General features: G+C 52.6%; 1 protein-coding gene across 1 annotated transcript; it reads left to right on the plus strand.

The window, feature by feature from the left end:
- The first annotated feature begins 9498 nt into the window (after positions 1–9498).
- CHST14 (carbohydrate sulfotransferase 14) lies at positions 9499–11483 on the plus strand. The gene has a single exon (XM_025896170.2). It carries the CDS (start codon positions 9499–9501, stop codon positions 10423–10425), a length of 927 nt encoding a protein of 308 aa, XP_025751955.1. The 3' UTR covers positions 10426–11483.
- Positions 11484–15777: the final 4294 nt, after the last annotated feature.

A 15777-nucleotide genomic window follows, 5' to 3' on the forward strand; every position in this document is an offset into this window, starting at 1 on the left:
GGCTGAAAAGTTGGGATTAATGTCAAACAAAATTGGATTTACTGTTGGAATCTGCCACCCGAGGGAGCTGCGCGGAGCCGTATCCGGCTCTCCTGGATCCTGCGTTCAGCAAACTGCTCCTGCGTCCTGACTGATGCTGCCAGGAATGTCCTGCTGCCACCTCGGCACGGTCCCACTGGCCACAGGTTGTCCTTGGAGCGTCGGGAAGGCGTGGGCTCACCCGGCTGGGAAGCGGGAGGTGTGTGGCCACCAGAATCCCACCCGGCTTTGGCCAGCTGGGGATCCCGCGGTGGCTCCGTGGCTGCTTTCCATCACCAGAGGTGGTTCAGGTTCCTGGCAGAGCCGACCTGCTGTGTCACATCTCCCTCGTTTCCACGTGCAGTGTCTGGAGGTGACAGAGCATCACCAGCCTTGAGGGAATTGCAGGGAGAAGGAGGCACTTGGGGCACTGGGAAGGAGCGGTCGGGGCTGTGGGCACCTCCAGAGGCTTCAGATAAGGTTCAGGCACTGGGATGAGCACACTGGGGGGTAGGAGATATTCCAAGGTCCAGGGGCTTCCCCACCTCACTCCCCACATCTCCCAGCCAAAGCAGATCCAGAGCAGCATCCAGGACTGGCTGGAGTGTCTTCCCCCTCCGGAGCGAAAGCCATGAGCTCCTGGTTGTGTTTAAGTGCTGCTTTAATGCCACTAATTATAATTGAGTGTAATTGTGCCAGAATCCATCGGAGCCAAGGGACGGGAGCAGCTTGGGGCGTCCCATTAAGGTGACAGAGCACTCCAGCGCTCGCCTGGCTCCGTCCCTGCTGATGGATGAGCCGTGCCGAGCTCTGCGGGGGCTCTGTGCCATCACCAGGGGCGGGACCAGCCCTGGCACAGTCAGTGCCACACAGGGAGAAGGGATTTCACATCCTCGTATTAACCCGGTGGCTCCAGGGACCCGAGCGTGGGCAATTCCCAGTTTTACTGTGCCCTTGTCACCCCATCCATATGGGATAAACGCTTGGCTCGCCGAGCGGGGGGTTTAGGGGGAGATAAGGGATAAATGCTCGCTAATCCCTGCGTGCCAGCATTGGCTCTGCTGCTCCAAACGCTGCACTGGCAGCACAGCGAGCCCCTGGTGCCACTGGCACAGGATCCATCCATGGGAAACCAGCCGTGGCCTCGCAGAGCCACTCTTGGAATTGCTCCCTCACCGCCTGTGTCACTCGAAGCTAAATAAAAATGAGGTTGAGCTTTTCACGTTCCGCTCCAGCCACTGCTCCTGCCCTGACTGTGTATCCCTGTGGCTGCATTCCTGTGACCTTGGGATCCAGGAGCAGCAGGACCCACAGCTCACCTGCGTGGCACTGTTTTTCCAGAAACATCCAGCTGGACATGCCTGGAGGCTGTTTCCTGTGCTAAAAGCCCTCAGCAGAAAGGTAATTCCCATTCAGGAAGGGAGCTGCGCTGGGGGACTGCGTGGTGGGGACTGGCTGAGATTGCAGCGCTCCAGCCTCCTGCAAACCCCCAAAATCCAGCTAAATCAGCCCTTCATACATGAATTTTCCTTAAGTTCCAAATGCCAGCCTGGAGCATGGATCAAGGACTCTGCAGGGCCCCTGCAGAGCTTGGGGGACGGCCACCACCGAAGGCAGGTGCCACCGGAGCGGCGCTGGGCAGCCTGAGAGACTGAGGACAAAGGAAGGAATAGAGGAAAACAACGAGCCCAAAATCAGGGGAACGGAGGAGGAATCAGGTGAGCACTGGGTTGCACCGGGAAAGGTATCCAGATGCTATCCATGTGTTCCGCACGGGATGGGACCCACCGGCGTGGTGTGAGGTCACAGCACTCGGTGCCGGCCTCGGGGTTGTAATTAATAATGGGAGATGGTGATTATTAATCAGAGATGGTGATTAATAACAGGAGGTGCCATAATGGGGACACCTGAACTGGGATGAAGCCCAGGGCCTGGCACGGAGCGAGGGGCTGTCGGAGCGCGGCGTTGCCATAGGGATCCAGTGGCTTCTCCGTCAGAGCCTCCAGTGAGAGCAGTTAATCCATTTTTAAGAGGAAGGGATATTTAATAAAGGGAACCATTTAAACTGGATTTACAAGACACGCTGAATGGAGGCACCATTTATTCCGTGGCTTCGTATTTAATTTTAATATCTCTATAAACCTCTCCGGAGTGTTCCGCGAAAACAGGCCGGAGCCCGAGCGCTTCGACCGCCCAGTGATTCTTAAAAGAAAATCAATTTAACAAGGCTGGAAAAACCCTGCATCTCCATGGATATCTTTCCGCTCTTGGAGCGGCAGGAGCACCGGAATATCCGTATTAGAAAACAACAAACAGGCTGTTCTGATGGAGAGGGGCTTTTGGAAGGAAACGGAGCAAAAGCTCGGCAAAGCGGGGCTGGGAGTGTCCGGCTCTCCCATGGAGCCAGGCTGTTCGGAGTTTTCTTTGTTACTCTGCTTTCTCTGCACTCATAAATAATGTAATTAATATCATAACTTCATCAATTATCCAGCTTTTTCCCGTGCTGTGCTCACTGCTTTTCCCAGGCCGCTGCCTGAGCAGGGATGCAGCAACTGTAGGAAGCCCACGGGAAAGCCAGGATGGGGACGATGGCACCTGGCAGCATTTAGCACTCCATAAATGAGAAAATCCCAGGAACTCAGCCAGATTTCCCACAAGGAAGCAGTTTGTGCCTGTTCCCAGAGCGTTTCTGCTTCCCGCACTGGGGACGTCGTGGTTTCAGAAGCATCAAGTGCTCTGGGAAGAGCTGGTGAGAAAACTCCTCTCCTTCCTCTGCAGCAGGTAAATTCCCCTGCCCCTCAGCGCCTGGCTCAGGGCACAGAGCAAATTCCCTGGAATTCCCTTGTCCCTGGAACATCCCATTCTTATTTCCCTTGTCATACACAGGGATTGAGCTGCATGAAGCCGGCTCCGGTTTCTCCTCCATCTTTTGGGTGGTCCCTGAACCTGGATTTAAGGAGCAGACCAGATGTGTTTGGCCATCCCATCCTGCTCAGCCCGAGCTGTGGTTTGTGCTCTACAGATGTTTCCTCACCTCCACTTAATCCCTTTTCCCCCTCTTTTTTTTCTTACGCACGAATGACCCTCCCAGCAGGGAACAGCATCCTCTGCTGTCCGTGGGCCAAGGAGATGGATTTCTCAAGGAGAGGACTCTGGATTGCTCAGGATGAAGCTGATTTAGCAATTAGATGTTTTTCCCTGTCCCAGGCTGGGGGGGGGGTTGTTTCTCCCTATCCCAGCCAAAGATCCGTGAGTGGGGTGGGATTTGTACCACATCGGATAATTAGTCTATAAAAAGGGAATTATATGGCACGTTAACGAGCACGGTTGGGTTTTGTTCTCACCTCCCTGCGAGATGAAAGCTGGGACACCCCGTGGGAGTTGATTTCCCAAAGGGATCTCCCTGTTTCAGGAACATGATGTCACCCGACGGCAGCCGCAGGGAAGCGTGTGGGTCTGGGACCAGGGATGCAGAGGCAGGCAGCAGCCCCCTTTTCCAGGGACAAGGACAGACCCCTTCCTCCCAACTCATTTTTTTTCCTAATATTTGAGCAAATTTTCCTGTAATTTAGCTTTCCTAATCAGTTTTCTTCCAAAATCTAGAAATAATGCAGTGGTTATTTTTTTTTATGGATAGAGAAGGGGGAAAAGCCCTTTCTGTGGCTTTCCTGCAGAAAGCCTCATTCCTCCACGGTCCGGAGCGAGAGGAGGCACAAACCAACTGATTTATTTCGTTCTTCCTGATGTTTATTTTAAATTAATCCTGTTGGGACAGATGTCAGGCCGGAATTCTTGCTGGAGTCCCTTCTGCTCTTTGATATAATTAACAATGGCTCATGTTTTATAATAACTCATTTTTCTAGTAGTTAATTTTTCATGAGGGATGGGATTCGCTTGCTCTTTGCTCTTTGCCTTTCCCTCAGTCCTGAGTTTCCTCCCTCATTTTTCATCCCTAGGATCCTGAGTTTCCTCCCTCGTTTTTCATCCCTAGGATCCTGAGTTTCCTCCCTCGTTTTTCTCCCTCTCAATACTCGTTTTCCAAACCACCTTTATGTGGATACATTTAAGGCTTGAAAACGTTGGAAACAACCTTGTAAATATGCTGCATTTAGAGAAAATTTTGGATTAGTTGTACATGTTTGTTCCTTAAAAGCACCAGTAGGATCCTGCTGTGCACACACAGGGAATTTAACAAGGAAAAATGAATGGAGTGTGTACATCAGCAGTAACAAAGCAGGAAGGAGGCTGCTGTAATTCGTGGACTCAGGATTTCTGACTGGCATTTACAGTGGGCTTGATGCTAAACCCTCAGACTTTCCTTGGAAAGTGCCTCTGGAATACTCAGGAAAATGCTTTTTAGGGATTACACAGCAATTTAAATAACATGCTGCCCTTGTATGGCCTGAAGGCACAAAACTTCCAGTTCCTATAAAATCCGGGTCACACACAGAAAACCATATTGAGAAGAACAACAAAAAAAATCAGGATATTGGGAAGTTTTCACAGACACCACAACTGAAGGTCAGACTTGATGATCTTGGAGGTCTTTTCTGACCCAAATGAGTCTGAGATTCTGTGAGTCAGGCAGCCTGGGCTCCACAGAGATGGCACAGCTCCTCCAATGCCTGACTGTCCTCTCAAGGAAGAATTTCTCCCTATTTCCAGCCAGATCCCATCTCTTTCAGCTTAGCCCCCAGATCTCCCGGCACCCTTCCACCACCAGTCTCCAACATCCCCCTCAAATAGTTTTCCTGGGGCAAAGCACGTCCTTCACAGGCTATTTGTTGTTCCTGACACATGGAAGGATGTTAAAAACCTAAACAGGGCTCAGGCAAATGGGTCCTTATTAGTCCCTTCCCATTTTTTTTTCCCTCGGAACAGTGATTTGTGGTGTCAGGGACAAGATGCTGCAGGTTTTGTAGGTGTTGGAGCAGGTTCAGTCCTCGCCCTGCTGCCTGTGAAACCACAGAAACATTAATTGGACAAATTCCAGCAGGAATCTCACACACACACACACTCACAAGTTCATTACAGCCCCGCAGGAGCCACCTGGGAGCCTCGGGAAACTCCGTGTAAAGAGCAGGAGATAGACCTGGAATGAGTTAAGAGACTTGGAGACTCTCCTGCGACACAGGTTTGAGCTGTGCTGGATTTAGTGTGTGTTTGTACTGAAAACTGGTGGTAAAGCCCCAGCTGGCTCTGACTCCGATGGTGTGTGAATCCAGTAGCCCTGGGCTGAGAGGGATCAGTGGGATCAGGGATGGGTCAGCGGGAGGATAAAGGGTAGAACAAGGGAATTGTGGTTGTTACTGACTTCAAATTGGATACACTCAGCTTGGGATGGGCTTTGCATGTCATCCTGGGTTTTCTGGGGAGCAGGAGAACACCAGGAAAGCTCAGACTGAGGCACAGCCACCGAACGCCGTCCCCATTGTGCCAGTGCCTGCGGTATTCCCGAATATTCCTGACCTCGCTCCGACCCCCTGTCCAGCTGGAGCATGTGGAGTGTGCAGCCCGGGGGAATGTGTATCCATGCAGTGCCTGCCAGCTGTGCTGGCTCCCTGCCCTGCAGCTTCCACGGCAGTGTCTCGCTGTCCGTGCAATCTCTGGGGACCGGGATGTGCTCCCGTCCCCCTCCGTGCATCCTCATCCCAAATCCAAGGGGGAAGAGCTGTCATGGCCCCTGCTGAGCGTGCGGTGCTTGGTGGTTCTCCTGGTACAGAGGAGCTGATCCTCCCGGGATGGCTCCATTCAAAAGCAATTCCAGAGTCATGCCCGGTGGGGCAGGGAGGGAGGGACTGAGCTCGGAGTAACGTCTTTGCAAGTTCAGCCAACTGCATATCCATGAATTTATAACCAGGACCTTCAGCACAAGGTTTTCCTTGAAAACAGGGATTTTTCTGTTCTGACCGAGCCGATCGTGACCACCTCCTTGGAATTATCCAGCGCGTTCATTCGGAGTGTTTGACTTTGTTTAAAAAGGCTTTTTTCCCTAGAGATAAGAAACTCTGCCTTGGTCATGAGCTGATTGTGGAGCGGCTTCTGTGCTTATCCCCTCGGATAAGAGGCTTTATTATACCAAATTACAGGATAATCTCTGGACACGAAGCCGCAGCATCGGATCTCTCCTTCCTTTGCTTGTTTTACCTTTTGATCCGGAGCTGCTCAGACCCATCCAGGGGGTCTCCTTTGTTAGGAATCACCCTCCTGGTGCTTGCCTGGAAAGTTGGCATCAGCCCAAACTGGTTTGGTTTTGTTTTTGTTTTTTTTTTTTTTAAAGAAACCTCCTTTTTTCCAGCTCAGCTTTTCCAGCAGCCTCACACATTCTTCCTTTTTGCAGTTCCTCAGCCCAAAATAAATGTCTGTTCTCAGCCCAAGGGGCAGAAGAGCCTTGGCAGGGCATTGGTGAGGACATCAGTGTCCAGCCTCGGTCCGTGCAGGATGGACAGGGGCGTCCCTCAGCCTTTTCCTCCATCCCCTCTGGGAATTGGCCCTTTCCTTGTCAGACTGATAAATATTCCTGATCTCTGACAGCCCAGGTGAGTTCTGCAACCTGTCTTAAACCTGAGTGTGCATAAATGCTGCTGGGAGACTGCCTCAGTGTAATGCAGATGATATTAAAATGTGATATTATTATAATAATAACAACAGTAATGTATTTTAATGTTGGTTTTCTGCTCGTGTGAGTAAACAGTGAGGAAAAGGCCCAGAAACTTACTCCTCCAGTTACCCGTGGTGCTCTGGAGGTGATTGTTTGGGTTTGGAAGCATCTTGAAAGGGGCTGTGAGTTACAAAAACCCTGCTTTTATACCTGTAAGTGGGAACTGTAGGGGTGAGGCCTGGCAGAGCATCTGCTGGGAAGGGCTGTGTGGGTTTCCCTTCTCCCTCATAAGAGAGAACCAAACCCTTCCATCGTTGTGGTTTGTTGTATAAACAAACCACAGGAGCCTGAAGATTTGTTTCCTCTGTGACATTTTATGTGCTAAATATACCTTTCCTGAAGGAATGGATCTGTCTGGGAAACATGTTCCCGGAGTTTTGCGCACTCTGAACGTGAGGCGGCTTTTAACTGCTTCAAAAATCAAATTACTGCTCGCTCTGGGTGTTAATTAGGCACATTGAGTGTAACCACAATTAATTTTCCTCAGTGACACGGGGTTTAACCCTGCAAACCACCCCCTGAGCCATGTATTTGCTTGGCTGTGTTGGTCCCACAGGGACTCTGCATCCTACCCTGTACCTGTGCTCTTCAGACCAGTCCTTAAATCCAATTCCCTTTGGAAAATAGCCCCAGTGACCTCGTGGGCAGCCTCCTATTTCTCTCTCTTTCCAGAACCACTCTGTTACCACATGCAGCTGCTCCTGACCTGGAGATACTAGGGGAGAATAGGAACAAAAAGGGATGAGCGGTGCCGGACTAATAAATAAAAATTCCCCTTGGCTGCTTTGGAGTTTGCTGCAGTGAGGCTTTTTCTCCAAGAGGAGGGATTTCCAAGAAGGCCTGATTTTTTTTTCTTTGCCTCAGTGATTATATATGTTGGCACAGCTTCAGTTTGGGCTGTTGTTGAGATCAGATCAGGACTTGCCCTCTGCAATCGGAGCAGGAATCTGGTATCACCTCGTGTGTGCAGCTTTGCTGGTGGCAGGGTAGGATATCCGTGTCCTCTTAGAGCTAAAGCTGTATTTACATCCAAATAAAACTGGGAAATGTGAAATAATGTAGCTGCAGGCTCTGGCACTGCACTCCAAGGGCTTTGTCTGCCTTGGCTGACAAAACGCTCTTGGCTTTTGATCAAAGGAAAGTAAGTGGAAGCTGGTTTTCTCTTGATGTTAAAAAAGCTCCTGACAGAGAGTCCCTGCAAGGCTGGTTGAGAGCCCAGGCCCCGTGGTACGCTCGGAAAACTCATTGAAGGAAAACAGGGAGAACAATGGCAGCGTGGAATGATTTCTGCTGGATGAGGAAATGGCATCCTGACGGCCAGGTTAGTGCTTTGCCTTAAGCAGAGGTGGTGGAACAGCTGCAGTCATTCAAAGAGGTGGTTCGGGGGAAATGCCCAAACAAAGTGTTGGAAAATCCCGTCCTTTGGCTCTCAGGTGGTGGCACAGCGTCCTCGGCTCTGCAGGTAACGGGTGTCTGCTCCTCCTCCAGGTGCTAAACCTGTGCAGGGATTACAGAATTAGAGAATATTATAAAGTGTGGCACGATGACTAATTATGGTTGGTTTGGCCTGGTATTGCAAAACCCATCCGTTATCACGGGGTGCTGGTGGGGATCCCATGGGTGGCTCTGGGCTCGCTCCAGAGGGATGGTTAGTGGGAGTCAGTGCTATGAGGAGCAGCTGAGAGAGCTGGGGGGGCTCAGCCTGGAGAAAAAGAGGCTCAGGGGGGACCTTCTCGCTCTCTGCAACTCCCTGACAGAAGGGGGCAGATGGGGGGGGTTTGGCTCTGCCAGGTTCCCTCTCCCAGGGAATAAGGGAGAGGACAAGAGGACACAGCCTTGGGCTGTGCCAGGGGAGGTTTAGGTTGGACATTGGGAAGAAGTTCTTCACAGAGAGGGTGATCACACATTGGCAGGGGCTGCCCAGGGAGGTTGTGGAGTCACCACTCCCTGGAGGTGTTCAAGGAACGACTGGATGTGGCACTCAGTGCTCTGGGCTGGGGACAAGGTGAGGATCGGGCACAGGTTGGACTTGATGATCTTGGAGCTGTTTTCCAACCTAAATAATTCTGGGATTCTTGTGATTAGAGGGCTGGAGCAGCTCTGCTCTGGAGACAGGCTGGGACAGCTGGGGGTGTTCAGCCCAGAGAAGAGATGGCTCCAGGGAGACTTTAGAGCCCCTTGCAGTGCTTAAAGGGGCTCCAGGAGAGCTGGAGAGGGACTTGGGACAAGGGGCTGGAGTGACAGGACGAGGGGGAATGGCTTCAAACTGAAAGAAGGGGGCATTTGGGATGGATACAGGGAAGAAATCCTTCTCTGTGAGGGTGGGGAGGCCCTGGCACAGGTTGCCCAGAGAAGCTGTGGCTGCCCCATCCCTGGCAGTGTCCAAGTCCAGATCGGATATTGCTTGGAGCAAGCTGGGCCGGTGGAAGGTGTCCCTGCCCGCAGCAGGGGCTGGGACTGGACGGTGTTTAGGACCCCTCCCGCCCCAAATATTCCGGGATTCAGTGACTCCCCTCTCCCCGCCCCGGCCCCGGGCGGGGCGGTCGCAGCGCGGGCGGTCCCGCCTCCTCCGTCCTCAAGCCGCCCCGCTCCGGTCAGCGCGGCCGCCCCGCGCTGACCCCGCGGGCCGGACCCCCGAGGCCGGGCCGGCTCGGCGGGAGCCCCCCGGCCATGCGCCCCCGCGCCCCCGGCCCCGCCGAGCCCCGCCGGGTCCCGCCGGCCGCGCAGCCCGGGCGCGCTCAGGCTCGAGGCGCGGCGCTGCTGCCCTCCCATGCTGATGTCGGCGCGTCCCAATCCTGGCCTCCAGCGGGCTGCCCTCAATGATCCAGCGCGGCACCCGCACAGGTCGGGTCCGCCGCCGCCAGCACCCGCCCGGGGGCGCGCCGTCCCGCCGGGAGCCTCCCGCGGGGCCGGGGCTGGAGCTGGAGGTGCTGCGGGACACCCGGAACCGCACGATCCGCGCGCTGTGCGGGCAGCGCTCCATGCCCCGCACCGTGTGGGACCTGCCGGCCGGGCAGCGCCGCACCCTGCTCCGGCACCTCCTGGTCAGCGACAAGTACCGCTTCCTCTACTGCTACGTGCCCAAGGTGGCCTGCTCCAACTGGAAGCGCATCCTGAAGGTGCTGGACGGGGCGCTGGAGAGCGTGGACGTGCAGGGGAAGATGGACCACAAGAGCGACCTGGTGTTCCTGGGGGACATGAAGCCCGAGGAGATCAGCTACCGCCTGAAGCACTACTACAAGTTCCTCTTCGTGCGGAACCCCATGGAGAGGCTGCTCTCGGCCTACCGGAACAAGTTCGGGGAGATCAAGGAGTACCAGCAGAAGTACGGCGTGGAGATCGTCCGGAGGTACCGCAAGAACGGCGGCAACTCGGCGGGCGACGACGTGACCTTCTCCGAGTTCCTCCGGTACCTGCTGGACGAGGACGTGGAGCGGATGAACGAGCACTGGATGCCCATCTACAACCTGTGCCAGCCCTGCGCCGTCAGGTACGACTTCATCGGCTCCTACGAGCGGCTGCGCGACGACGCCGACCACGTCCTGGAGCGCATCCAGGCGCCCTCCTTCATCCGCTTCCCGGAGCGCCAGGCCTGGTACAAGCCCGTCACGGCCCAGACGCTCCACTACTACCTGTGCAACACCCAGCGCCGGCTCATCAAGGAGCTCCTCCCAAAGTACATCCTGGACTTCTCCCTCTTCGCCTACCCCCTCCCCAACATCACCAGCGAGTTCTGCAGGCAGTGATTCCGGTGGGAATCCCGCCTCGGCTGCAAGGATTCGCTAGCACAGCCGTTGCCGCTGTGTGAAACGCGCTCTTCTATGCATTGTTTCCCAATTTTATACTTTGCAAACCCTGTTTTATATGAAATATTCTATATTGCCTTTGCTATTTAGGATACTTTTTGTACGGCTCTGACTCTCCCGTGTACATTCGCTGCTGACTCGAGCACAGTAGCTTTTGTATCTCTTATCTTGCTCCAAATCCATTTTTTTATGGCACAACGTGGAAAACACGCGTAAGGAACCTGAGAAATTCATATATTTTAAGTATTTTTTCCTCCTTTCCCATGTTTTATATGAAGTGGTGTGTGGTTGAGTTGAAATCATAACATGGCAGTTGATGCACTAAAAATCCGCGCTGTTAAACTGGTCCTGGGTCAGGCAGCAGATGGGGTTTGGGTATAAGTAGAAAAAAAAAAAGGTTATTTTATAAACCAGGCCCCATTTATCTTTTGTTTTCTCATTGTAGATGGTGCTTAAATGAGGCTGGTCTTTTTTTTTTTTCTGTGTCAGTAGTACCTCTGGGTTTTATTATTATTATTATTATTGATAATTATTATTATTATTTACCATCAAAATATAACTAGGGATAGGATAATTCTCCTTTTCTGTGTGATTTTAAGGTTTGAAAGTACAACTGTTTAACCAGCATCACGTATCAGATGCAATCTCAAACCATGACACTCTGCTCTTCCCTTTGAATTAAAGCAATACAGACTTGGGATAAGACCAAACCCCATCCTGGTCCTTAGGATAGAAACCAAATCCCACGGGCATCATGCCAGCTCACAGCCTCGTGGGCCCTGCGTGGAAACCACCGTAGAAAAATCCTTTCCCCGGCCGTGTTTGAAACAATGGCATTTTGGGGATTAGTTCTCCTTCCTTTTATAGCTGTGCACACCCTTTTTGTAGCTCTTGTATTTAATTATGGCTCTGAAATTGTACAAGTTCGGGATATAACACGGGATATTGTTCCTGGGAGGCCGTGTCCTCGTTTCTAATAAAGTTTTTATATGAATTACCCTGCGAGTGCCTTTCCTTGGGATTATTTGTGTTCTTGGAGAGGCCTCTGCCCCTCGTGGAGGTGTGATGAATTGGCTATTGCTGTTGGGATTAATTAGTGTTTTAATTGCCAGAGCGGCAGTAACAAATGGAGAAGGGACACATCGGAGCTGAACGCTGAGACGGGACACGGGGAAATGGGATGAAAAGCAGCCAAAGGGGCTCCTCACTGCTGTGGAGTTGGTACAAAGTGGCAGGGATGGGTTATGGAGCTGGTGGCTTCCTGGGATTCACCTCTTAATTGTCCTTCCCCCTTTTTAAGGTGTTTCCTTTGGGATTTGTAAAACTGTCCGGAAGAAGGGCCTGGAGCCATATCCAAACCCACTGTTGGATTGAGTAGCCCAGGGCAGTTTGGGCTGAGGGATTTTTACCTTTCATAAGAGGGATCATGGCTGGGCATGAGAGCAAGGACTGCTGCATTCATGGATTTGAGGTCCTGGCTGTGTCCTGAATCTGCAGCCACCAATCCTGGACAAAAATGGGTAAGAAATTGGCTTCGCTCTCCTTGTGCAACATTCCTGTCTGTCCTCGGGGGTTTTGGTGCCTGGTGCTGGAAGAGCTGGAGATCTCTCCTGTCCTCCAGCCACAGGCACCAGATCCAGCTGGGAATCGGGTTTTTTTCATGAAACAGATGCTGATGGGGGGGTGGTGCTGAGCTGTAATTAAACCTGACATCCAGGGTCTCCCTAACTAGGAATAAGCCTGTGAGACTTCACTATCTGTGCTTCTGGGAAGCTGAAGGAACATTTCCTGCTCGTTTGGTGATTGGGTTTTTAATTAAATGTTTATTTCTCAGTAGTTTTCAAGGTTTATGCTGCTTGTTTGTTTATCTGCTGCAACTTCTGTTCCCTATATTAAATTTCAGTCTCTTGTCCCTTTAATCTAATTTATTGTGCACAGAAGGATTTTGCTTTTCTCTGACTCTCTCACTCGTTTTCTGGATAGCACTGGTCGCTTTTTTCTCTTTAAATAAAGCAAATGGACTCCCACCTCCTTTTACCCTCTGGTAAGGAGGATTTTAATGCAGGTGGAACCTTGCAGAAGTTTGTCTGTAAGTCAGCAAAAATGAGAAATCCATCAGGTTTCCATCACTGGGGCTTCGCTTTATCCATGGCCAATGGCACAATTCCCCAAGGAAGCTTTGGACAAGCAGGAAGAAAAATAAAAGTCACTTCCCTCGGCAGCTGTATCATTTCTTTCCTTTGTCAGGTGTTTCTCCAGGGTAGAATAAATCAGGAGGACATTCCACAGCTGCCAGCAGGTGCTGGAGGTGGGAGCAGGATCCAGCCATCCTCTGGAGCACAGGGTAAGAGGGGATGGCTGCGGGAGCAGGGAGGAGGGGATTCACAGCAGCTCAGGTACAAACGTGGAGCCAAAGGACAATGTCTCCAGTGGATCTGTTGTGTGTAGAGATATTTTGGCATTCACAGAATCATGGAATGGTTTGGCTTGGAAGGGACCTTAAAGCTCATCAAGGTCCATCTGCTGCCATGGGTGGGTTTGACAGAACTGTGCCCCAACACACCCACACGTGTGGTGGATCCCAGAGTGTCCCTGGACGGGGCTCCTTCCCCCTGTAAACCTCGGAAAGGAGGAAGGCCGAGGTGAAGAGCCCGAGCGGTGCCCCCTCCGCCGCACCCCTCGGCTTCTATCGCGGCTGTTTTGCATGTGAATGAGAACTTCCCCGCGTCCTTCTGGGGCTTGAATTGGCAAACGGGGAGTAGTTAAAAAACCTCCGCGTCTTGAGCCCCGACAAAGGATGGTTGCCATGGAAATAATGGAAGTCGCATCTCGAGCAAAATATCCCCAGGCCCAGCGCCAGCGGGAAGGAGGAGGGGACACACCTGTCGGTCACGCACCTTCTGCCAGGGCCCACGTGCCTCCACGGGGTTTTCCTTGGATAGCCTTATCCTTGGCAGTCGGTCCTTTGGGTTAAAAGAGGAGAAATCCGAAATGTCGCGGTCGGGTGGGAAGGTTCTGCAGAACCTCAGCTGCTCCCCCTGCAGCGCTGGTGCCACCAAGTTCAGCAGGGCTGCCCCCCACATTTGGGATCCCAAAGGACATCTGTAGCGGGGTTGGGAACCAAAGCTGGAATCCTGTCTCAGGTAACAGGCAGGAGTCTCCTGCCTTGGTTATATCCAACCTCTTCTCCGTGTCAGGGCATTTTCCAAGTCTGTTTTCCATTTGCCTATAAAGCAATGGTGGCTTCCTTTTCTTTGGGGGAAAAAAACCACTTTGGGATTTAAACTCACCAAAAGCTTTTCCTTTGCAGACCCAGAATTATAAACTGCATCTTCTGTTGCTTTTAGCAAATCTTAACGTGATTTCCAGGCAAGAAACTTGAGGAATTTGCTTTATACCTCCCCAAAGTGCTAATGGGAGCCACAGAATCCTTGCTGAGTTACGAGAGGGACTAAAATAAATCCCCATCAGGGTTTATCCTCGCTGAGCTCTGCAGTGAGGCCCAGGGTCAACATGGGAACTGCACCTTTCCGTGGCTCTGGTGAGTGCTATTTGCTGGTGGGAGCTTGGAATGGGGAACAACAGGGCACTTCAGGGCTTAAACGCATCCTTCTGCACTCCTGGAAGCACCGAGGGCTTGGGAAAAGCTTCCAGCAACCAGCAAAATCCTGTTTATTGGGGAGCATCAGGTGAGGAGGGAAACAGGGGGGTGGGAACCAGCAGCAACATGCAGGTGCCTGAGGAAACCCCTGCTGAGGGACTTCTAAGGTGCCAGAGTGAGGAGTAAAGGATAAAGAGTGTGGCTGGGCAAGGGCTCGGATCTCCTGCTGGCAGAGGGGTGGAATTGTGGCAATCCAGGCCTGTTTCTAACCCGGGAAAGGGCTGGGCAGGGGGAAACAGCAAAGGCTTGAGATTTAAAATGTAAAACCACAACAAATACATATAAATATCTGGATCCCCATGCTGTTTACTCATCCCACACCCCCATCCCACTGCCTGATCATTAGCAAGTCCAAGTGGAGCTGATGAGAGCCCAGCGAGCCCGACTTTGGGGAGAATCCCAGAGTGATCTGGGTGGGAAAGGACCTCAAAAATCATCCAGTTCCACCCCCTGCCATGGGCAGGGGCACCTTCCACTAGCCCAGGTTGCTCCAAGCCCCATCCAGAATCAAGTTGTTCTGTGGGATTGAGGGAGGCACTCTAGGGCTGGGGGGTGTTTTGGGGCTGGGGGATCGGAAGGAACCGAGCAGCAGCCGCTGGGGATGAGGAGCTGGAGATGCTCTGGGTGGCCACAAAAACATCTGGTTTGTGGCAGAGTCCTGTTGGGAAAGCAGGACTGGGGACTCTTCCCTGCTGAGAGCTCACAAAGAGCTCCTTGGAGCCAGGACTGGCTCCGGCAGCAAATTCCCGGCACTGACAGGATGGAGCTGCAAAGGCACAGAGTCTCTGCACGGCCCCATCCCAGGCTGTCACATCCCTCCATTCCCTGCTCCAGGCTGGGATGCTCCTGCACAGCCCACCCCTGCCCACCCCTCTGCTCTCCCAGGGCTCGGATCCGCCTGGTTTCACGGTGTTTAACACAACCTCATCCCCTCCCCTTGGCTCCAAATTCCAAACCTGCTCTGCCAGAGCGTTATTTTTCCGGGAGGGGGGGGGAGCTCTGCCAGCTGCTCCCTCCCATCCACAGGCAGCCCCGGAGGGCTCGGCAGAATTCCCCGTCCCACAGGGACTGCCGGCAGGAAGCAATCTGGCAGACAACATGTTAAGAGGAGACTGATGTCTCGGAGCCACTGAACCATTTAATTGCCAGTAAACACAGCCCACACGTAAATAATTATAGAGACCCAGGAAGGTGGAAGGAAGGAGCTGCCAGCCTGGAAACACCCCGTGGCAGAGAGAAATTAAGATTTCCTGTTAATACAGGAGGGATGAGCATCAGTAAACCTGCCTGGATATCTCCAGGCATTGCTCTGGGCTCGGGGTGGCCCGGGAGGTGACAGTCCCTGCCGTGGTGAGAAGGACCAGGCTGTGCCCTGGGCTGAGTTTGAAGGTAAATCTTAAAAATTCATGTTTGCTTCTCCAAGCTCTTGTTGCCAGCCAGTGGGATTATTGCAATGCCTTTTTTTGCTGTGTTTTTGGGATAAGGAGCTGCAAGGATCCTAGTCCAGAACTTTGGAGCTTTATCAGCATCACACAGAGGCTCAGCAATGGAGCCCTGGTAAAACCTGCAGGGGCCTTTCATCCCCCTGCCAGGGCAGCCCATCCCATTCACTCCTTGCCATGGGCAGGGAC

The sequence above is a fragment of the Manacus vitellinus genome, unplaced genomic scaffold (assembly GCF_001715985.3).
Source record: "Manacus vitellinus isolate BGI_N305 unplaced genomic scaffold, ASM171598v3 scaffold_63_pilon, whole genome shotgun sequence".
NCBI classification, from domain to species: domain Eukaryota; kingdom Metazoa; phylum Chordata; class Aves; order Passeriformes; family Pipridae; genus Manacus; species Manacus vitellinus.